At 36.7% G+C, this 24,359-nt stretch overlaps 1 protein-coding gene across 3 annotated transcripts; it reads left to right on the forward strand.

The window, feature by feature from the left end:
- Positions 1 to 6: 6 nt before the first annotated feature.
- ENTPD5 (ectonucleoside triphosphate diphosphohydrolase 5 (inactive)) lies at positions 7 to 24,359 on the forward strand. 3 transcript variants are annotated; one of them, XR_014027115.1, is made up of 16 exons: positions 7 to 49; positions 1,356 to 1,459; positions 4,778 to 5,053; positions 6,943 to 7,022; positions 7,544 to 7,687; positions 8,572 to 8,647; positions 10,599 to 10,634; positions 10,808 to 10,896; positions 14,522 to 14,601; positions 14,923 to 14,984; positions 15,890 to 15,988; positions 16,160 to 16,300; positions 17,489 to 17,545; positions 18,627 to 18,742; positions 22,457 to 22,667; positions 24,212 to 24,359. XR_014027115.1 is itself a non-coding variant. In XM_081332744.1 (15 exons), the coding sequence occupies exons 3-15, from the start codon at positions 4,834 to 4,836 to the stop codon at positions 22,541 to 22,543; spliced, it is 1,287 nt and encodes a 428-aa protein (XP_081188870.1). In that variant the 5' UTR covers positions 7 to 49; positions 1,356 to 1,459; positions 4,778 to 4,833; the 3' UTR covers positions 22,544 to 24,163. The 3 variants fall into 3 exon arrangements, 2 of the variants coding, with proteins under 2 accessions (XP_081188870.1, XP_081188871.1); XM_081332744.1 differs by lacking the exon at positions 24,212 to 24,359 and having other exon boundaries at positions 22,457 to 24,163; XM_081332745.1 differs by lacking the exons at positions 7 to 49; positions 24,212 to 24,359 and having other exon boundaries at positions 868 to 1,459; positions 22,457 to 24,163.

The raw sequence follows: 24,359 nt of genomic DNA on the forward strand, positions 1-24,359 counted from the left end.
GACACGCGGCACCGGTGAGATGTGGAAAACTGAAGGTTCGGAAAACGGAGTGAGTGAAAACTGGGCTCGGGGGTGAATTGGGGGCGAGGGCGGCGGTCCTTCTCTAATCCGGGGCCGCCGACACGGGAGTCGAACCATCATATGCGTCCCTTGCTCCTGTCTTTCTGCGCACTCAAACTGCTCTTGTTCCTGTCGTGGTTCGGGCGGTATTTCTCGTTGCATGTGTAACGCGTTCTAAATCAGCGTTTCCCAACCTTAGGAACTTGAAGATGCGTGGACTTCAACTCCCAGAATTCCCCAGCCAGCATAGCTGGCTGGGGAATTCTGGGAGTTGAAGTCCACGCATCTTCAAGTTCCTAAGGTTGGGAAACGCTGTTCTAAATATTTCACTCTTTTTCTCCATAGCTTTGTACTTTTTGTATCTTTGCCAACTCTTTAGAGAACTTTAGAGAACTTTCACACACATTCAATCCATGCTAATTTTAAGTAATCCCTAAACGGGTTTAAAGGCTTTTATTCTCCGGATTGTCATTTGGGCATCGTTCTTGCTTCTATGCAATTCAGAAGTGGCAAGGTATAATAGCGCACAATCCAACAAAATTCCATTATTAAGTCTCAACTGCAAACATTTGGTGTTTTTTTTCTTTTAAAAAAAAACTTCTCTCACTTTATCGGTCCTGCTTTTTATTTCCACGATATGATCTCATAGAACTCTGTAGGGCTCAATTACAGTTATTTGGCATGTATTTTCCAATGCTAATTTAACCTGTCATCTACACACGTCTGAAAATTTCTACATGAAAAGGAAAAAAATGGTTCCTCTTTTTACCAATATTTTTATTTCTAAAAATATAAATGTCATTGATTACAGCAAAAATTTACATACAAATTCCACTTCTAGATATGCTCAGTATGTTGTTCTTGAAATTTTTCACAAATTTCAGTTTATCACTGAGATTTCTGATAAAGTATTGTAAAGACACTTAACATAGCATTTCCAAATAATTATACCAATCTTGGGATCATAGATGTTCTTACAAGCTTCTTACAAGGTTCATAGGTGTTCTTACACTATTTGATAAACATAAGCCTGACTAGGAAAGATAAGATATAATACCACATATCTGGATCACATCCATTTAGTATCTATTTCATCAAGTAAAACTGGACTGCTGAGTATGACAAAATGTTTTTTTTCTTAATGACTTTTAACTTTTTTGTTGCAATGAATATTCAAGTTGGTAAATAATTTCCAAGGTCAATAGTTTTCATTGGAACTTCCTACTTGAAATATGCCCTTTGAACTTCTGCTAGGAAAAAAACTCCAACTGGACATTTTTGTTTGTTTGCCTTAGATAAATGATAAACCTACATTCACAGAAAATGGACTTACTGATATGCAACTTTTCTGCCTACATGATTAACAGCTAAATATTTTTCCATTGTACCCATAGAATAGGTAAGTACACATATAGTTTGTATTTCAGGTCCTGAATATTTTGGGGAGTTTGGAATAGAAAAAACTGCCCAAATTAGAACATTTATTTGAAGGCTAATATCTATGATAGGATAGGATATATTTATTACAATAATGTGATATATAAAAATAAAAATGGAGAGCAAGTGTGTTTTAGTGGCTAAGCCACTAGGGTATTAGACCGCGGCCCAGGAGCCCTAGGTTCAAGGATATACTTTGGCCGTGGACACTGTGATTTTGGAATTCTCTCTCTCCTCCCTCCCTCCCTCCCTCCCTCTCTCTTTCTCTTTCTCTCTCTCTCTCTCTCTCTTTCTGTCCTTCCCCACCCCCATGCATGCTATTTGTGGGTTATTTTTGTGAGAATAAATGAAAAGGGATCTCCAGTACAAGCTAAGTTGACCTCTTGGAGTAAAGCAATGCATAGCAAGCAAGTATTTTTTATACTTTGTAAAACTAAAAAAGGAAAAAAAGAAAATTAATGCACATATATTGCAGAATCTCAGTTCCAATGCATTTTTAAGGAGGAATATCTTAAGGGTAATGCAATTAATAATAAAAAAATCTTTATGGTGTATACAACTAAATAATTGCAAATAAGACATACATATTAGCTATTATTAAACAATATAATATTAGAATGTTATTTTTTAAAGTTCCCTGAAGAAAAGTCCTTGAAATGCTTTGGGATTAAGTTTTTGCAATAAAGTATAAAGTTTTCTTTTTTGTTCTTTTTACTTGCTCCAAAAAGGAGAGGAAAATGCCTTTATTTTAATTACCAACACTTATAAAAGAGTAGGGAAATTAAGAGATTATGGTAAAGGTTTTAAAATAAAAATGTTTTTAGATGGAATTTGTAAAAAGAAGGTAGATTATATTGCATAGATTCACTATTTCTAAATTTTAAAAGTTTCCAATTCAATCAAATTTCCTTAATCTATGTAGAAGCATTTTTGTAAGTAAATTAAAATTTCAGCATCAGATTTTTCTAATTATACTTTTAAATCCGATATACTTTGACAGCAAGGTACTTGGAGCAACATAGGAAAAATATGAGGGAAATTCGGAAATAAACCTCCTTTTGGTTATCAATGACAGACACTCGCAGATACAAAACTTTTTATTATACATATTAGAAAACTACATTACATTACTTTTTGACATAATCGCGATTGAAATTGAGGAACTTGGTCATAATGTCTTACAAGGTTTGAATTTCCTTAGTAGTACTCGCTCGGCACCAAATCTGGGCTAATAGGGAGGGTGATCAAAAACATCCCATCGGAACTGCTTCAGAGGTTCTTGGGTGTGCCTAGTGGTGTGCAGGCGAGCATTATTGTGAACCAAAACACCGGAAGTCAGAATGTCCCGACTGCCGGGAATGTTATTGCTTGACAGCGACACTTGTTATGAATGGCTTATCTGAGTTTTCATAACATTTCACAATAGACTTCTGAACTGATGATCGAATCATGCTCCATGAACTTCACTAGCAGTACTCCTTTGGCATCTTCACATTCGGCGGGATTTTCTATGGCACCACTTCCGGTGTGGTGTCTGTCATTGATAACCAAAAGGAGGTTTATTTCCGAATTGCCCTCATACTTTAGGTTTTATATGTGTTAGAATATTATGAATTAGAAAAGTAAGCTTTAGGTTTAAGTTCAAAATTCATTTTGGCAAATACAGACTCCGTGTTCTTATGCCTGCCCAATTTCCAAAGAAATATATGGACAATAGCTATTACATTGCTATAAGTTGGGCATGTATTGCTGTAAGTTTCTTGCCCCTATTTTTCATGAACATGATCTTTATACAAGGTATAAATTAAACCAGCAAAAAAATGTAGCAAAAAACTTTTCAATTAATTATTAGGAGAAACTTTGTTAATAGAACTATTGGATTAAAAAGTAACTGCTTTTCTTAAGGAGTTATGTCATAGTTTGGGATTAGGAATAAAGTCGAAAGAGAAGCAATAAAAGTTAAACACATGATAGGACAAAAAAAATGGAAGAAAAGTAGAACAAACTTGAGTTTTTTGAATAACAGGAGATAGAAAATTGAAACAAGTTGTAGGATGGATGCTGAAGCAAATAAAGAATCCAGTAATTAGGGATTTAGATGCTAAGTACTGATCACATGCCAGTGAACTGTTCTAATCATCAGATCTTTTGTAATTGTGAAAAATGATTGCATAAGATAAATGTTGACATTTATTAAAAAACCAGAGTAGAGTTAATTACCAGCAAGGATCTAGTATGGAAGAGAAATACCTGTGAAAAGCAAAGTAAAACAAAATGGCACAAGCAGGGGAAAGGGAACCTGAATGGAGGAAGAAATGTTTCTAAATTTCAAATACTTTTAATGTAAAGAAATCTATAGAGCTGTTTGTTATGTTACATTACATATTTAAAAGACTTACACAGTTGTCCATCTTGTAGAACACAATTATGGGTGGTTCATAACAATAGCCAAAGACAATAAAACCAGGCATCTGCCCACAATCTCTAGCCCATCAAACTTTACAATCCTTGATTTCCAGTTTGGTCGCTTCAAATTATTTAGGCACTTAGGAATTTACTAGAAGCAATACTGGTCAAAATTTTCTCCTGCTACAGAAACTTAAGTCATTAAATCTGAAACTATCTTATGTTTTCCTTAATTAATGTCCATTTCAGTTTGAAATTTTAGCATAATTTCGCTTTTGTGAATTTCCTGTGCAGAATAGCATTATAATTTTCCTTTAAGCGGATTTTTTTATCTATTTCTGTATCAGTATTTTCTGGAATTTTATAGAATGCAAGTGTACTTCTGCACATCAAAAACAATTAATGGGCGAGTTTGATTTAAAAGTAAAAGCACAAAACAGAAATGATCTTGAACCATACATTGGATATGAAATGGGAGAGCACCACAACTAGATGCATTGTTTTGTTCTGCCTATTTAGTGTCATCAACAGCATGTGCAATTCCCATTGTTGGTTTTTCTGAATGACACTTGTATTCTGAGCTTCCCTAGCCTTCTCAAAGTGATAGCCAGGATTATAATTCCTACGTTAATGTGGAATCTGCAATATTAGCAAATAGAGATACTTTATAAAGAAGCAGAACTTTCATATTTATTCCACATAGAATTTTAGAACACAGTTGTAACTGTTCCATAGATTCAAAGGAGCAGACTTGAAGTGTAATGGTTTGCCCTTGTTTTAGTGATCAAATCACCTTTTTGGGAGGTGGGAAGTTTTTCTGTTGACTGATTTATTTAACTTATTATTTTTCTAATGTATATAATGTTATCTTCAGGAACCTCTGCCATCTGGAAGTCTTGATTCAAACTGCAGTTCTCTAAGGCCCCCAAGATGATGGGTACTTCCTGGTTCACAGTCATTGCCATATTTGTGTTTTCCTCCATTTATTGTATTGTTTCTCATCCCAAACCGGAATTATGGTTCCAAGAACTTTTCCCCCTTAAAATGTGTCCAGCCAATGCCAGCCTGGAAACATTTTATGGCATCATGTTTGATGCAGGAAGCACAGGGACACGAATTCATATTTACACCTTTATACAGAGAAGCCCAGGTAAGACTGTTGGAAGTTCTCCTGGACATATGTACTTTGGTGTAGAGTCTGCTAGATGGTTTTATTGGTTGACATATCACTTGTACTTTCCCACTGATTATGTTTTGTGGTTTTTAATTGGTCTTAATGATATTCTTGTGTTGTTTTTGTATTTGGTATGTTTATTGTTTTTGTGACATATACTTAATTATGTTAGCCATCCAGTCACAAATATGAGGTAGGGAGTTATGTAAATTGAATAAATGAATCATAAAAAATATGCTACAACAACTAGGTACTTGTCAATGTATTATAAGCAATTAATTGACTAATTTTGATATTAATCACCTTGTTTACTCTCCACAAGTTGTTGACTTGACTTCAACAAGTCTATAAGCAACTCTTAAACTATAAATCAGATAGATTATAAATGTTTTAGGAATTTACAAGAACTAGATAACCTGTGACCCACTGGGTCATCCTTTCAGAAATATTTCCTTACCAGATTCCTCAATGCCATCAGAGTGACAAAGCTTCTGATGTAGTATGTTCACTGGAAAAATTGGATACATTCAAAGATGTGGCTGCCTTGAAAATACCCCATGTTGAATTGTATATCACAGTTGTATATATTTTATGACATTTTGTATCATGTCATAAACTGTTTTATGATATCTATGTCATAAAATGCTTTATAAAATTTGCCAAATTTCAATTCCATGGAGTCTTGGGTCCCGGATTTTGAACACATTCTCCAAGTTAGCCCATTTGGGGCACCTTAGTTCAAAAGATTTTGCCCTTTCATCCATTTAAAATCTGTGGGTGTATCTTTTTTTCATAGTCTCTTTTTGCATTTTCCTTCAGTTCTGTTTATTTTCTGATTTCAATTAATTTTGATTGGTTTGTGCAGTCTCTTTGTAAAGAGTTGGATCAGTTTAATTGATGTATTTTCCTGAGAAAGATTCTAAAGTAGATTAAGTTTAAAAGATGGAAACAGGATATGAGTACAATTTAATTCTACACATAGAAAAACAAGAAAGGATTATCTTATAGATAATGTTTAACAACATTTTCTGCTCTTTGGTTGCTTGGCATTTCCAGTTTGGTATGTTTTAATATATTTAATTATATACTATTGTGTCTTAATCCTTGCCATTAATCCTTTGTTATTAATCCAGTTCAAACATTTGCCCAATATAAGCATTAAGCAATATTGGATTTGTACAACTGTGTCACTTTAATAAACCGAATGCAGTCTTCTGAAAAACTATCTTCCAAAAGAAAGGAGAGATGATTTTGATCCAGACTTATAAAGCATCTGGATTTTCATCTCTTTTAGCAAACGAAATGAGAATTAACTAAGCACAGCCTAGTCCATTTTGTCATATTTTGTTTTCAGTTTTTGTGTAGTATTTGGACTGGTTGGTTATGCTTTGTGGTTATGTTTTTGTTTTATGATGTGATGATGTAAGTTGTCCATCATCTTTTGAGTGGGGCCGCCATTACAAATCTAAATAATAATAATAATAACACATCACAATTTTGCTGTCGAGGCAGTACACATTAGTGATATGCATTAGATTTTTCCTCAAGAATATCTTCATATTGCAATCTTCCATAAAATATTATGTCTTCTTCTTATATTTGTTACACAGAACGATCTATCCAGAAGACCCACATTACCAAGAATTATATATGTATTACAAAATAAAGTTTCTGTTTTCTACATTTTCACTATTTCTCTTAAAAGTACCTCTTGGTCGAATCTTTGGGACATAGTTTGATTGAAAATCACAACTTTCACTGACACATTTCAGTTATTAATTTATTTGTACTTAGTAGAGCAAAATACCTATAGCCTTAGATAAAAATAAGCCTATCTAACAGCTTATTTTATATAATTTTTATAGAACACCCTGCAGAGTTAAGAGGGGAAGTTTTTGAATCAGTGAAACCAGGTCTCTCAGCATATGCCAATCAGCCTAAAAAGGTAAGACTTTCTGATGGAAAATAAATTATTTTCTTTTGGCATTAGAATGAATCATAAAGATAAACTACTGATCTCATTTTTCTATTGTTGCTTATTCTCACTGGAAAATGGTAATTCTCCAAGGTTTTTCCTATTACCTCCTCCTTAAACCTAGCTGGAGATAAAAGTGATTACAGCAGGAACATTGTATGTTCAAGGACATGTTTTGTCATTAACCAATGCTAACTTCTATCAGTCCCAATATAGGCCCATAAACAATGAGAAAATTGACTGAGATTGGGGCAAGAGAACATTGACGGGACCAGTAGTTTGCCTAGCAGCATAGGGATAGATGTCAATAAAGGTAATTGCATATACTTTAAGCTTAGATCAAGAGGAAAAATTTTAAATGTTAAGCTAAAGCCCTCAAGAATAAAATAGGCTTGGAGGAACAAATTGAAGAAGAGAAATATTTTAAAAATGTAAACTAAAGTTCTGCTCAATCCTATCAGTTTTTTGTTTTTGTTTCTGCTAATCTTTAGGGAGCTGAAACTATCAGAAAATTATTAGAGATGGCTAAAAATGCTGTTCCACCAGGTCACTGGAGCAAGACCCCCGTAGTATTGAAAGCCACTGCTGGTCTACGGTTGTTAGCGGAGCAGAAAGCTCAAGCTCTACTCTCACAAGTAATGTTGGGTTATACTACAAAATCAATGGTGCTATATAAATGTGGGGGCCTTTTTCAATCCTTTTCATTTGTGTTATGCCATGAATATGCCCCAGCTGCTTTTTAAAATACCGTATCAGACTCAATGGAAGCACTTGTAAAATCGTTGGCTATGAAAAGCACTATATCCTAGATTGATCACTTGTCCCTTGAGCACTGTTTCCATGTCCAAAACACACACAGAGAGATTGAATGAGGATGATAGGACATGAAAACTTAACTGGATATGGGATATTTTAAGTCCTCGGTTCTCTGAAGAGAGATAAAAGACACTGGGTATGTGCAATCTTGGAAAAAATTGACCAAGGGGAGATTTGATATTTTTCAAGTGTTTGAAGGGATGTCACATAAAATAATTCTATGACCTGTTTTTTTTCTTTGTCCTAGATTACAGGACATAGAATATTACTCTTAAATTCTAGGAAGGCAGATAATTGGATGAATGTGAGAAAAATAATAGTAAGAGCAGTTCAACAGTGGAATCAGTTAATCAGGAAAGGGGTGAGCTCCCTTTTGCTGGATGTGTTGTAGTTGCATGGACAACCAAAGGTCAGGAATGAGTTACTTGAGATTCCTGCACTGAGCAAGAAATTGAACTCGGTAGCCTAATGGCTTCATTCAACTCTTTATGATTTTACAGCTATTTCTTCTATAGGTCTATATTAAGAAATGCAGAAAGCAATCCAGTTTTAATGGTAGTTTTAGAAGTTGAATGAAACCATTTAACCTGAGGCTGATTTTACATTCCCCTGCTTTTTGTAGAAGAAAGTTGCATAATTTGCATACTTCTGTTTGTGAATGATTCCAATTCTAGGAAAATCACTTCTTTTTTTCCCCCCACAGGTCAGAATGGTCTTTGAGGATTCACCATTTTTAGTTCCTGATAATAGTGTTAGCATAATGGATGGATCTTATGAAGGTGCGTCCTACTGTACAAATAAGGAAACTGAGGCATAGAGAAATCACTAGGGAAGTAAGAGGGAAAGAAGGGTTTCACAGAACAGGATAAAATATGATGATGTTGCTTTTAAGGCAACCAAGATTACAATATCCTAGGGAAACAGGATTCTGTATACAGGAAAATGATAAAGTTCCTTGGCTGCATTAGTAACATATTACTAGATGAAAAATAGATTCAACTAGTTCTAATGTCCATATGGAGTTTACAATTATAACACATCATAGCAAAGGATAAATTTAGATAGCAATGTCATAATGAATAAGCATTTATTTTATTTTGCTATTTATATACCCCCTTATTCTACAATGACTTTAGTTGGTTAACTATAATAGCATGCAAATAAAATACCAAATAAAACAAATAACAGCTCAATGCTAAATAAAACACTTCTATCAAAAACTAAAATTATGATTTTTAAAAAATCAACTATTAGCACCCTTCACATACAGGCAACGTATGAAGACTTTTTTTAAAAAAAATAGTTTTCACTGTGATCTTGAAGGTCATCAGTGTAACATTTGATAAGAGAAATGGACTTGAGGAGAACCAGTACAAAGGAGTAGTCCATGACCAATAAGATCTCCTTCTGTGCTATACATAACTCTTGAAATGTGGGAACCCAATACGCCCTAAATCAAACAAATAGGATAAGCAGACACTTAAAACCAGCACCCTGAACTTTATTTGAGATCCTACTAACCAGTATTGTATGATTACAACAGCTCTCAAATGCCAATAGGCAAGCTGCTACATTCAAAACAATTCCAGTTTCAGAGTAGTTTTCAAGGACAATAGCATGTAAAGTCCATACACTATGCAAGTCTATTTAATTCTCCTAATCATAATTGTTTTGTATTGCCTTTTTTACTTTTCATCATATTGTAAGCAGCCCAGAGTCGTGTTTCAGTAAGATGTAAGGCATAATAAACAAACACATACATACATACACACACACATACACACCTCCAGCCTAGAAGTGATAGGGACATAATTAACCCTCCTGCTCTAAACAGAGGCTGAGCCCTATGGTACCCCTACTGCTCATTCTCCAGCATCACTAATTAGAACTTCTCACTTAGGAAGAAGTGAAACCAAGTGTAAAGCAGTGCCATCTACCTCCAACCTCATTATCAATTATATCAAAAGCCATTAAAGATCTAATAGAAAGGCTGCAGGTTATCCATTTGAGCAACCAATGCAGTTTCCATCCCATACTCATGCACCTTCTTTTCTACCAACTTTCTCAAAAAGAAAGATTGGAAACTGGGCAGAAGTTGTCTAATAGGAACAGACTGAGGGTTTTTTTGGGGGGTTGTTGTTGTGTTTTTGGGAAGGAGCACACCACCATTTCTTTCCAGGCAGTCAGATCAAAACTTTCTCCCAAAGAAACCTCAGTCACTTGAACCTAGTTAAACAATTTGGCTTTACCCAATTATATGGAGAACTACAGTATGAAGTGGGTTTACTTTTTAATTTAGTATCACATATTCATCTAAGCTTAGTTCAGCTGAATGTCCTTAATCCAGACATTTATTTAGCTGAGTAAAGTGACCTAACTTGGCAATTAGTTAAAAATGTCATTTGGAGTTGGTTTCAGTAAAATTATGCAATAAATTTGCAGGGTTTACAGAATGCTAGGAAACCTGATGGGAAAGTACAGGAACTGGAACAAAAAAAAGAAGACTGGGTAAATTTTAGATGGGGAAACAGTAATGAAAGTTAAGAGAACATCTCCTGGCCCCAACCCCCAACTGATGTGAAAAGGTTGAGAAGCCAAACAGTGAATGAAATGATAAGTCTGTTTGGAAAACTACTGATAATTACTGATCAGCAGAAATGCAGAGCCTGCAATAATCCTTTGTAGTCTATAGATAGATGGATTTTCAGTAGCTTTTTCTTTCTCTTGCAGGTATTTTAGCCTGGATCACTGTGAATTTTTTGACAGGTATTTACTGTGGCATGTTTCTGTTTTAACAGATAGAATCCACAAAAATTGAATAGGAAGCCATTATGTCTGTTCTGTCTTGCTAAAACCCTCCCAGAACAGTGTGTGGTTTTTTTGTGGGTTTTTTTCCCTGTATATGGGTACTGTTTGAATTTTTGCAATGTTTTCTGCAGGGCAGTTGTATGGCCAAGACCAGCGGACAGTTGGAACTCTGGATCTGGGAGGAGCTTCAACTCAGATAACGTTCCTGCCACAGCTGGAGGTGAGGAGATAAAATAGGCTGCAGGTTCTGTATTTTGGATAATCTTTATGTCCATTGTCACTTACAGCCTTGATATCTTCCTTAACAGAACAAATGCCTTTCTAATACTGTACTTCAGATAACCCAAATACTCTTTTCTATCATATTCAAAATTCATAGAAAGGAAACCACATGGCTTCACTCAGGACACTAAAGTGTTGTTGGTTTATTGAATATTGGTTTGGCTCATGAACACAGTCAGTTATGAAACATGGTATGTAAACAATGGCTGGATCAACACAATACCAAAATACAGGTTGTTCTCAATTTACAACTGGTCTTTTAGTGATCATTCAAACTTACAATCTACCTGAAAAGGGGAATTTACCACTCAGATATGACGGGGGCTGCATTCACATGACTATACTTTGGGTGCTTGGCTACATTTATAGTTGTTTGTGTCTTGCAGTGACATAAGTGCATTTTATTTCAGCGTTTGCCGAAAACTGGTAGTTACTGCTAGTTTTTGGCAAAACGGCAGAGCAAACCATTGGTTCACTTAACAACCATGGCATTTGTTTTATGACCACCGTGTTTACTTAACCATTGCAAAAAACACAAAATTCAGTTGTGTGTGTGACCAAACCTGTTTTATGATTCCTGCAACTTATGGATGTAATGAGCAGGCTTCATTATGTTTGTAACTTGAGGACTACCCTGAAATAACATGGTTGTTTTGTGCCCGGTAGCTACCACTGTTCAGACTGCCTGTTTCTATGAATCAAATGAATAGAAGCAGGCCCCACCTCTACATAGCATAAAGTTATACACAGTGTTTCTGCATCTTTAATTGCTTATTTACTCTCTATATGAATTTGTGTACAAATTCTAAACAAGAAAACAGTAATTTTTTTGTAGAAGTAGGTGGAGCAGCGGGCTAATGCCTCCTTAAGTAACACCAGCTGCCTGCAATTAGTGCAGGTTCAAGTCCCACCAGGCTCAAGGTTGACTCAGCCTTCCATCCTTCCGAGGTAGGTAAAATGAGGACCCAGATTGTTGGGGGCAATAAGCTGACTTTGTAATAATGCCGCTTGGGGGGGGGGGCGAAAGCCCTAATAAGCAGGCATATACATAGAATGAAGGCTACTGCTAAGCTTGTAAGCCGCCCTGAGTCTTCGGAGAAGGGCGGGATATAAATGGAATTAAAATAAAATAAAAATAAATATAGTTGAGTGGAGCAGTAAGGTGTTTTTTTTTAAGTGTAAAGTTAGAGGCCCCAAAAGGTAATTGGCAATTAGCCAGATTTGGCAGTGAACAAATGCTTTTACCTTTCTTACCTGTCTGGTTGTGAGTGTAAGCTTCTGTTTTCAACAATGATGGGGCCCTTTAAGCAGCTGTCTGAAATGAAGATAATTCACTCTTCCAGTGCAAAGAAAGGCTGTAAAAAAAGCACCTCTGAATATTGCCAGCTAGCAGTTTCAACTGTGAGAAACACTGTTAAGAAATGAAAGCTACATAGAGCTTGAAGGCAAGAAAAAAATCTCTGCTGGATCTGCAAAAAATTTGCAGACCTTACAGGAGAGTAAACATTAACTAATACTGCAGTGGCTGTCTACAAAAACAGCCTAGCTTATATGAATATGATCTACACAGCAGTATTGCCAGATTCTCTGTCCTCATCTAGAACAGCCTTCTCAACAGTAGTTCTGGAGAACTCTAGGGCTCCACCTTACAAGGTCACCAGAGGTTTCACAAATTACTGTGATTAAAGAAAATGTTTTAACTTTTCATGTTGCACAATGCAAGCTGCAGATATAATCTTTAGGTAGGAGTTCAAGTATTTCAAGGGTTCCTCCAGGGTAAAAAAGTTTGAACTAGAGAAACAAAACTGCCATTATCTGACCACAACCACATTTGGAGATCCATTTTGAGAAAAAAAGGTGAAGTGTTTGAAGAAAAGAATACATTGGCAGTGCTAAACACAGAGATGCCTCTATTACTTTGTGGGGTTATGTGGCACCAGTGCCACATGAAACATTGTGCAAGTGAACAGAAGAATGAAATTGACTAGGTAGCAACATATCTTAAAAACTAATATTCCACAATATTAACACTTAGGATTTGGATTGGGCTTTCAATTATCACAATTAAATATATTGAAAATCTTTCAGGATATTTCAGAGATGCAATATTTCTTAATTAAAAGATTTCTCCAAGGTAGAACGGAAAAGAAATCTAAAAGCAAAATTAGAAGAACTCTTATTTGGCTGCAGGAAATGTTTGGAAACTATTGTTTTTGCTCAAAGAGATATTACAAAGTCCTAATTATTAGGGCAGGGGTAGGCAACCTTGGCTCTTTTATGACTCGTGTATTCCAGCATGGCTGGCTCAGGAATTCTGGGAGTTGAAGTCCACAAGTCATAAAAGAGCCAAGGTTGCCTACCTCTGTATTAGGGTGTCCAAACTGTTCAGCCACATTCACTGATCTCATAAATGTTGTGTATGTAAACAACTGCACAAAATAATGAATATGCATTCAAGGAGGAAAGCCTTTTGTGCCTTGGGTCCTGCCAGAGATCAAATTGGCCCTGATCCTGCTGGCTTTCTAAACACCTTAAAAACATGTTTCTCTCAACAGAGATGGGAACTGGGAAAGTGCTACAACTGGCACTGTCAGTTGGTATCACATTTGTAGATGTGATTACCTCAGCTGTGAATTTGATGAATTTTTATGGTGGTTTTTAATAGGTTTTTGTATTAGTAAGATAATTTTAAAAACCACCATGATAAACATTTTTTAAATTGTGTTATTTGGTTATTTTATATGGTTTTAACTGTTTGCAAGCCCAGCGACCCACATAGGCATAGAGATACACACACACACATACACACGCACACGATAGGTGGTTATATACATTAGAATAATAATTCATAATGTAATAATAAATAGGAAGTCAAATAGTTAGGAAGTCAGGGAGAGAATAAATAAATAAATAAAGTTAGATTTGACACAAGGTATTCCTGTCAATATATCTCTGAAGGATATGTTTTGGGAACTTGGTCACTAAAAATGTAGCATATGAAGCTGGAGAATCTACAAATCTGCAATCTATATTCATTGTGCAGTAGAAGATGTCAGGGAATTATATAAATTGGTTTTAACTGTTTGCAAGCCCAGCGACCCACATAGGCATAGAGATACACACACACACATACACACGCACACGATAGGTGGTTATATACATTAGAATAATAATTCATAATGTAATAATAAATAGGAAGTCAAATAGTTAGGAAGTCAGGGAGAGAATAAATAAATAAATAAAGTTAGATTTGACACAAGGTATTCCTGTCAATATATCTCTGAAGGATATGTTTTGGGAACTTGGTCACTAAAAATGTAGCATATGAAGCTGGAGAATCTACAAATCTGCAATCTATATTCATTGTGCAGTAGAAGATGTCAGGGAATTATATAAATTATACAAAAACACAATTTTTTGCAATAGTAAAGAATTTGTTGAAATCAATTTTTACTGATGTTGAAAGGTATCATTCATCCAGTAGTGCTTGGTCAATATATATTAAAAAGTGCCTCTGAAATAACAATTCCTGTATGATTACTTTTCATTCTCATAATTTTTAGGAAACTTTAACCCAAACACCAGTGGACTTTCTTACCTCATTTCAAATGTTCAACAGCACGTATAAGCTTTACACACACAGGTAAGTGAGAAAATAAACACAAATTCTAAGATATTATTGCTTTGTGTCTGAAAAAATCCTCTAAATCATTTGTATCATTCAGGTAGTAAGTCAAATCTTTGCTTATTATCAGAATAATTGATTCTAGATAAATTACCTTTCTCACATTATACACAATAATTTGTGCATTACTGTAAAAGAGCCATATGCTGTTATTTTGTCACTGAGGTTTTAGAAAGCAACAAGAAAGTTATTTGGCATAATATAATTTATATCCAAATTTGTAAAATGTTCATACATTGCCTTGGTTATTAATTATCTGTTCCTTGTCCTCCCATATAGCTATTTGGGGCTTGGGCTGAAAGCTGCTCGGTTGGCAACATTAGGAGCTTTGAATTTGGAAGGTATGGTCAGACAAAATAACTATTCTATCTGCAGCCCAGAAATTCATTTTTTTTTGGCTAGTGGCTAATGCTTGCTCTATTCTTATTAGAAGTGAATTGCTAAGAATATTGAAACCACGTATCTCCAACACAGTATGTTTGTATGAGGAGGAAAGTTGACACATTGTAGGTTTGCAATGGGCTACTTGCAATCCATGGCCTGCATGGAACCCCCCCCCCCAATTCCAGAGTTCTAGCCAACTGACCCCTTATCCACCAATTCATGCTAATAGCGTTTGACACCAACTCACAGTTTTTCAGTGCTTAGTGGAATTTCTTCTGTCTTGTCCTTTCTCTCAGAGATTTCTTCTTTTTGGGTTAATGGCCAGCATTAAAACTCTTGCACCTTTTTACATGTCCTAAATCTTACTGGGCCTCTATACTTCTTGTCTTCTCTTTTGGACCATCCTCTCCTTCAGATGGCTGCTGTACTTAGTTTGCTGGTGGATGCAGAGCTCCAAAACATGTGTCTACTCCCATAACTGTGTCAGGATTTCTACTGTATTGGCAACTGTGTCATGCTGTTGCTAGGGAGAAGCTTAAATGGGAAAGAAAAAAGGCATGTATTCCAAGCAGACTGCTCTTCCCCTCCCCCCCCCAGCAACACTCCTGAACTGGATCCTTGACTTACAAACACTTACAAATTGCTCCATGACCCCCAGGATGTGCCCAAAATATCCCCCTCCCTCCAACTGTCCAAGAGCCACTGGTCTAGTGAGTAAAGCATCTTCCATAGGAAAATGAGTGAGGTCTTCACTTCCACTTTTCCCACCCAGGTTCATATGTTTGCAATTAAAACCAAATTAAAAGTGTGTGTGCGTTTGTGTTTATAAACCAATTTTCCTCTTCCAAATTTTCTCCTGAAGCGCTTGGACAGACATTCAGAAGTTCTTGTCTGCCAAAAGAGCTGGAAGCAGAATGGTATTTTGGTGGAGTAAAATACCAGTATGGCGGCAACACAGAAGGTAATGTAAAAGGATACTGCTTTCTAGGAAAGTTTTTTTTAAATGAACTAGTGGGTATATTCATAAAAGAAATAAAACTAGAAATGAGGCTATACTAAGACTGTAGTCTTAAGGGAAGAACTGTAATTTATGACTCATGTCCTGCTTATACTTGTGTCTTTATTCTGATAGGTGAAACTGGATTTGAACCTTGTTATTCTGAAGTATTGAAGGTTGTACAAGGAAAATTGCATCAACCAGATGAGATTCAGAGAAGTTCCTTTTATGCCTTTTCCTATTATTATGATCGGGCTGTGGACACTGACCTGATAGGTGAATAGTAAATGTTTGAAAATTTGGAGGTGAACACTATAACCTCCAGAAGCAATTTACTTATTTTTTTACTCAATATCAAGATAAAATATCAGTGGGGATTACTCCAGTGTTAACTGTGACTTGGATGGCCATATAAATTGTATTAATAAATTATAAAATTATACAAACAACTACTAATATATGAATCTGATAAACAGGTAAGGCAACAGCAGACAAAATCATCAGCTAGAAGCAAGGTTAATATTAACTAATTAACCAGTGTAAAATAGATAAATCTTTTAAACTTTCCAAAAGGATAGCAAAAGGTGTGTTTTGAAAACTAACAGCCCTTTAGAAACAGCCATTACATTTGCTAATCTCATAGCTGTTGAAAGAGCAGGGCTGCAAGTGACTTCCTTGGCTACAAGGGCAATGGCTGAGGGAAGAGGGGAAGGGAAGATAGTGATTGGGAGAGGGGCAATGAAATATGCTACATTGGGACCATCAATAGCAGCTGCACTGAGAGAAAAGAGGAGAAATAGACTTTTTTCAACTGAGAAACCTATTTTAAAAGGAAGCTATAGGGCACGGGTGTCAAACTCGATTGCGTCACATGACGTGGCATGACTTTTTTGCCTTTGCGGAGCTGGGGTGGGCATGGCCTGCGTGTGACTCATCTGGCCTGCGGGCTGCCAGTTTGACTCCCGTGCTTAAGGCTCTAGGGCTAGGCAGAAATAAATAGGAAGGGTTACTGCTCTGTGTGTAAGAGACTTATGGAGAATGGATAGTCCTAGGGGCACAAAGTGGTGCCCACCCTGCTAAAGAAAAATACATAACCAAGGCTGCATCATTCCAAAATTTTAATATGACCTAAAGAAAAAGCTATACATTAAAGGGGAATGATCGTACTTAAATTTAATTTTAAAGTAAATTTTGATATATTTTTTTGGCCTTTTGATATGTTCAGTTTCACCCAGAAAAGTTTCCCCTGCATTATGGGAAGAAAATGTGAAAGAGAACTAATGTAAGAAATGTGTCCTTTTGCAGTTGTAATTCAAAAACCTTTTTTTAAAAAAATGATCATTATTCATATTTTAATTGATCTGGAAGTACTGTACAATTTGAAATACAGACATCATGTCACAGCTATGGTTTTTACAGTAACTTTTTCTTAGTCATGATAACTTTAACCTTTTGTCATTTCAGATTATGAGAAAGGTGGTGTTTTACGTGTGAGAGACTTTGAAAGAAAAGCCAAACAAGGTAAGATGAGTTTGACTTTGTCTAGATTCCTTCTAGTTAAGTTTACTACCAATTTGAAATAATTCACTTTTTTTGTTTTTATTTGGCTATCTTGTGTTTACAGATTTTTAATCAATTAACTGTTATGTTTAGAATGTTTAAACTTGAAATAGCAATATAATTATTTGTAAGAGATATGACAGTTAATGATCTCACTGAATAAAAGAAATCCTTGAAAAAAGTATGCTGAAATGGAAGAAAACCAAGTGATAGGCATCGTAAATTCAACAATATTTGCCATCTTATAGGGTCACATTTCATCTTTGTATATATTATATATAACGTGTTTACACGCATATATCAACAGTAATAATATCCACTTTATGTTAAGTGAGCAGTAAATGATCTACCGAGGGACGCGGTGGCTCAGTGGGTTAGGACGCTGAGCTTGTCGATCTGAAGGTCGGCAGTTTGGCGGGTCGAATCCCGAGTGCCGCGTAACAGAGTGAGCGCCTGTTACTCGTCCCAGCTTCTGCCCACCTAGCAGTTCAAAAGCACGTAAAAATGCAAGTAGAAAAATAGGGACCACTACGGTGGGAAGGTAACAGCGTTCCGTGCGTCTTTGGCATCTAGTCATGCTGGCCACATGACCACGGAGACGTCCTCCAAGCGCTGGCTCTTCGGCTTTGAAACGGAGATGAGCACCGGCCCCTAGAGTTGGAAACGACTAGCACGCATGTGCGGGGGAACCTTTACCTTTACCTTTAAATGATCTACTCTATATAGTTTAAATAGACAGTAATATGTCATCAAGTAAGACTAAGAAATTGGAAAGAGTCTATGGTTATATAATTCTAGCCACATTCATTAGTACATTTGAACTCTTCCTGAGCTGCCCCAACCCAGCATTTGAAAGCCATTCCTCCACAGCCATTCCTAGAAGATATAGGAAAAACAAGGAACCAAAACCATAGCAGCTATGACCAGCAGTAAACCAGTATTAAGCAAAAGAGTTTCTGTGCTTTCTGATGGTTATGTATGTTTATTATTCAGCAGCTATTCTAATTCTATTGAATATTCTTCTCATTTTTTTTTCATTTAGTTTGTGATAACATGGATAACTATAGCTCTGCCAGCCCCTTTTTATGTATGGATCTCAGTTACATTACAGCTTTATTAAAAGAAGGCTTTGGATTTGGAGACACCACAGTTTTACAGGCAAGTAAAAATAGCAGGATCCAACCTAGCATTTCATCCCATCTTAAAATCTTAATAGAGATCAGTCATCAGTCAACTTATCTATCAATTCAGTAGACGATTCAATTCAAATGTATTTGAATGCCACAAAAATAAATGTGTAATCCTTCTTTCTGAGTTCTCATTCAGAACAGATTTAATCTACAGTTAGGAACTTCAAATGAAATAAAGGTACTGTAATTCAGTTTTCCTTAACCTAATTCTCTCCATTTAGATTTTTTTTAAATCCCCGCAGTGATTTTTTTGAAATAAGAGGACTTGGGAATGTAGAGTTGCCATGATGTTCAGAAGACTCATCTAATCCCAGTCAATCCGAGCATCTGTAATCCAGATGCCAGTAGGAAGTCTATACAGACATGATACTATAACGTCTTCTACTCCTGTCTCCTACTATGTGGTATTGAGGACTGCTACTTCAGTTACAGAATCATTTGCAAATAACTTTTGTGGCTGAGTGGTTAAGATTTCCAGGCTTGTCAACAGAAAGGCTGGTAGTTGGAGATCTAAGTACCACATACAGTAATAGAGTTAGCTCCAATTACTTGCCCCAGCTCCTGCCAGCTTAGCAGTTCAAAAGCATGTAAATGCAAGTAGATAAATAGGTAGATAAATAGGGACGCGGTGGCTCAGTGGGTTAGGATGCTAAGCTTGTCCACCAGATGGTTGGCAGTTTGGCAGGTCGAATCCCAAGTGCCGCGTAGCAGAGTGAGCGCCTGTTACTCATCCCAGCTTCTGCCAACCTAGCAGTTTGAAAGGACGTAAAAATGCAAGTAGAAAAATAAGGACCACTACAGTGGGAAGGTAACAGCGTTCCGTGCGCCTTTGGCATCTAGTCATGCCAGCCACATGACCACGGAGACGTCCTCGGACAAACACTGGACTCTTCGGCTTTGAAACAGAGATGAGCACCGGCCCCTAGAGTCGGAAACGACTAGCACGCATGTGCGGGGGAACCTTTACCTTTACCTTTAAATAAGGTGGGAAGAGAACAGCATTCCGGGCATCTTCCAGTTAGAGGTATGCTGGTTGTGAATCGGAGATAACACCACTCCCTAAAGTTGGACATGACTAACATGGGAAACTTTTACCCTTTTTTTTACTTTGGTTACAGGATCATTTGCAAATAATTTATTAATATTTTTCATAAGGCTGTTTCACAGATTTGTAATGTTTGCATTTCTGGATAATATTGCAGTCAAAACCTGACTTATCTAAAGCAACCAAATCACTTTGAAGATACAACATAATTTTATCTGCATGCATATAAGCAAAATATTCTAGACCTCCAGCAAAGTTTTAATACTTTGCTGAGTGGCCATGAGCAAAAGCCTAACCAGGGTGTATATACTTTTCATCCACTACAGGTAGTCCTCTACTTATGATCACAATTGGGACCAGAATTACTAAGCAAGGCTATTAAATGAGTCATATCTGATTTTAAAAATTTTCCCATAGTTGTTAAGCAAATCACTGAAACAGTTAAGTGAATCATGCAGTCATAAAGGGAATCCACTTTCCCTCATTGACTTTCCTTGTCAGACACTGCCTGGAAGGTTGCAAATGGTGATCAGGTGATCCCTGGACGCTGCAACCATCATAAATAAATGCCAGTTGTCAAGGCTCCAAATTTGGATCACATGATTGTGGGGATACTGCAACAGTGCAAGGACCACTAATCAGTCATTTTTTTCAGTGTTGTTATAACTTTGAATCGTTGCTGAACAAATGCTTGTAAGGGCGGGATATAAATGGGATTAAAAAAAGATAAAGAAAAAGAGAGACACAGTGGAAATATTTTCAATAAACCCATCGTGTGATCTTAGTATTTATCCCTTCCTACTAGGTCAGCAACTAACCATGCTATCTCTGAGATATGATTAGTGGATAGAAACCATTTGGTTTACTTGGCCTCAGTTTCTTGATCAAATCTTCCTGTTTGCAAATCAGGGCCACTTCAGCTTGAATGTTTTCTTACAAGAGCTCTAATTAGTTCATGTGGGAGCCTATGTATCCCATAGGTTCGATAGTGAATGTAGTTTACGTATAGGAGCCATGACCAGGGGGGCTTTTGCCCAGGTTCGCCTGGTGCGCCAGTTGCGGCCCTATCTGGACCGAGATGCCCTACGCACAGTCACTCATGCGCTCGTGACCTCCCGGTTAGACTACTGCAATGCTCTCTACATGAGGCTGCCCTTGAGGACCACTCGGAGGCTTCAGCTGGTGCAGAATGCGGCCGCACGAGTTGTGATGGGAGTTTCCCGATACTCCCATGTAACACCTCTCCTCCGCAAGCTGCATTGGCTCCCGGTTGTCCTCCGGGTGAGATTCAAGGTGCTGGTGATGACCTATAAAGCCCTAAATGGCATGGGTGCGGGTTATCTTAGGGAGCACCTGCTGCCAGCATCAATCTCCCATCATCCTGTGCGCTCCCACAGGGAGGAGCTCCTTAGGGTGCCGCCGCTCAGTGAGTGCCGGCGGGTGATCCCCCGGGGGAGGGCGTTCTCTGTGGGCGCGCCTGCCCTGTGGAATGACCTGCCTGTGGAACTCCGGACCGCCCCCAACCTTCGTTCGTTTCGCCGGGACCTAAAAACCTGGCTGTTTGATTTATCTGGCCTGGACTGAGGGGTTTTAAAATTTTTAAATTTTAAATTTAAATTTTGGCTATTGTTATTTAATCCTATTTTAATTTTAACTTTATCTTAACTTTTGTACTGTTTTAACTGTTTTTAACTTTGCCCTGTAAACCGCCCTGAGTCCTTCGGGAATAGGGCGGTATAGAAATGAAATGAAATGAAATGAAATGAAATGAAATCAAATAAATAAGTAAATAAATAAATAAATAAATAAATAAATAAATAAATAAATAGGGTGATGGTAGTATTTTTGCCATACGAATAAAGAATACAGTATATATTCATGCAAGTACAAGTGAAGGTCTTACATACTCAAGTCAATACTTGAAGAGGACTACCGTACTGCATGAATATACTGACTGTCATGAATTTGATGCTGTTAAGCTTCTACTGATTTTTTTAAAAAACTGCATAATTTAATATACCCCAATAGAATCTGTTTCCAAGCCTAAGCTAAATAATGACCAGGTTCTTCGCAGTAAATCCATCTTACTTTTCTGATTAGCTGATCTTCCTTTCCTGAAACTTTTTTACTTTTATAATATGTATCCTTATATATAACATGTGTATTCTTTTCTGAATGGCAATCAAAACTGAGTCCAAATGTTGTTGAAATCTTGCTACATCTAGGACAGGGGTCCCCAACCCCTGGGCTGCGGCCCACTACTGGGCCTTGAGCCTTTTGGAACTGGACCGTGGAAGTGGTAGGCAAGAGCTTGTGCGCATCCCCATTTGCACAAGCATTGGGTGAGCATGTGCACATGCACTCCATTTGCACAAGCGGCGGGTGCGCAGGTCAGTCGCTTGTACAAATGGAACATGGATGCGCTTGCCCGCCACTCACACGAAAGCATCCTTTCCCTTCCCTCCGCCAATCCACTGAGCTGGAAAGGTGAGGGAACTCTGATCTAAGGCATCACTAAATTGAAAAACATTGGTATAGAGTGGCTGCTTTGTAAGATTTTTATTGATAAAAATGTATTTGATCTAAAGAAAGCCCGTACAATCAAGTGAATCAGGTCTGTTTATTTTTCCTTTTCAGCTGGCAAAGAAAGTAAATAACATAGAGACAAGCTGGGCTTTGGGGGCTACCTTTCACCTTCTACAGTCTCTAGGACTCTCCTACTAGGAAAGCAGAAGATTTGCATTTCTTGCAAGAGCCATTCTGATGAGCACATGATAAAATACAGACCAAAGTAGAAGAAAAGTTTTACTTTTAAGAACTGCGGTTCAACAGAAACCCTTCTACAGTGGTAAGACCTAACTACCTGATGCCAAAATACTTTGAAAGAGTTTGGGCATCTTTTTTGTCAAGTCACGAATGCACGTTTGGTACCAGCACATCCCAATGCTGAACTTGCTCCACGAGCTTTTTTATCTATGAAATTCTGAATGTTCACATCAAAGAAGCAGCTTAGCCTGATATTTAAAAAAAAACAGCAAAACCGAAGTGTATTATTTACCTTTCCCATAAGTTGTTTGAAACCAAGTAGTTATGCTCCTAGGGTTAGCCCGTTCTTAAACATGAATAAATATGTTATTTTATTCAATTACATATATATTAATTGATGAGGAGGAGTAGCAAAAAGATTTTAGGAATCCCACAAGGAATTATTTCAGGTGTATTTTTCTAAAGTTGAGAGAGCAAAGTCCTCTGAAACTGTTCTTATTTATGTTAGACAACAAAGTTTCCTTGTTGTTAAATAGTTGTAACTTCCTCCACTGTCAACTCTTATAGAATAGCTTAATGGAAGCCATGGATAGCCTCTTTTTAAAGAATACTATGAAAATCAAAGCTTTTTTTAAACTACCACATTCCTCCCCCCTCCCAAATATATATTGGTTTGGAGACAAGGGGCAGTTAGATTCCAGCAGTTACTCCAGCTAGTAGACTGGTACATTACTTGTTGCAAAGCACTTAAATGGATCAGAAGGTTTCTTCAAATGATCAAAACAAAATAATCTCCTGAACTATGTACTAAGTGAGCCATCTTAATATTCTGCACATATTTCTATATAGCATACATCTTTTTCCAAAAAGCTCTTCAACATAGATGTTAAAATGTGGTGATAACATATACCTACATTTTTAGCCAAGTGCTCTTACTCAATATTAGTAGTGTAAATTCTGTGTATATTTACTCTGAAATGACTCTTATTTAAGTACTAATCGGAGTCTTGTCTCAGTGAACGAGGCATGATGCTAAGGCTTGTTTCCTCTGATGACCCCTTTACTAGCTTGGTATTAGTGCCTATGTTTTTCCTAATGTATTGAGATTGTTTACAAATGTAATTATCTGCAAAGAAGATACAACTTGAAAAAGATACAACTGTATAATTCACAGAAGAGTTAATGAAATAAAACACTTAACAGAGGACTAAATTAATTACTTTTTTAAGCAAAGACACAGGTGTATAAATATTATTAGCATCAGGGCAGTTGCTGAACTAGTAAAGTAGATAAAATTAAGCTAAACTGTAAATGGATTAAGTTCCTAATACATGCCTATATATGCAGCACTGCGTGTAACTGTGAAATAAATTTAAGATTTTTTTTTCAGAAACACAGATTTTATTCTGAAATTATTTGTCAGAGGACAGTATGAATATCACTATTCATTTAGTCATATTCTTACTTGGTGCTGTAATAAGAGTTACATGGATATTCTCAAACCTAGCTGTTTGATACACAAAATGTTAGGACACATCTGAATGTTTGTTTTAATAATTAAACTATTTCAACAATGTTCTTTGGCAGTCTGTAATTGATACTCACTCAGGTACTCTACTTCTTAAGGTTATAATCAGCAAGCAACATCTACCTAGTCTGTTGCTCCCTCCAAGACAATAAGAGGACAAGCTGATGAGTTGAGAAGCAGGTTGTACTTTGTTCAATACTTGAACCTTAAATTGTTCTTTACTATGATCATAAACTTTTTCCAGCA

This window comes from Vipera berus (genome assembly GCF_964194415.1).
Source record: "Vipera berus genome assembly, chromosome: 1".
In the NCBI taxonomy this organism is placed as follows: domain Eukaryota; kingdom Metazoa; phylum Chordata; class Lepidosauria; order Squamata; family Viperidae; genus Vipera; species Vipera berus.

Bases quoted from the DNA above. Each gene is read 5' to 3' on its own strand.
- ENTPD5 (XM_081332744.1), top strand. From the start codon at position 4,834: ATGATGGGTACTTCCTGGTTCACAGTCATTGCCATATTTGTGTTTTCC. The intron at 7,023-7,543 runs GTAAGACTTTCT...GCTAATCTTTAG, and splicing joins ATGCCAATCAGCCTAAAAAG to GGAGCTGAAACTATCAGAAA. The intron at 17,546-18,626 runs GTAAGATGAGTT...TTTTTCATTTAG, and splicing joins TGAAAGAAAAGCCAAACAAG to TTTGTGATAACATGGATAAC.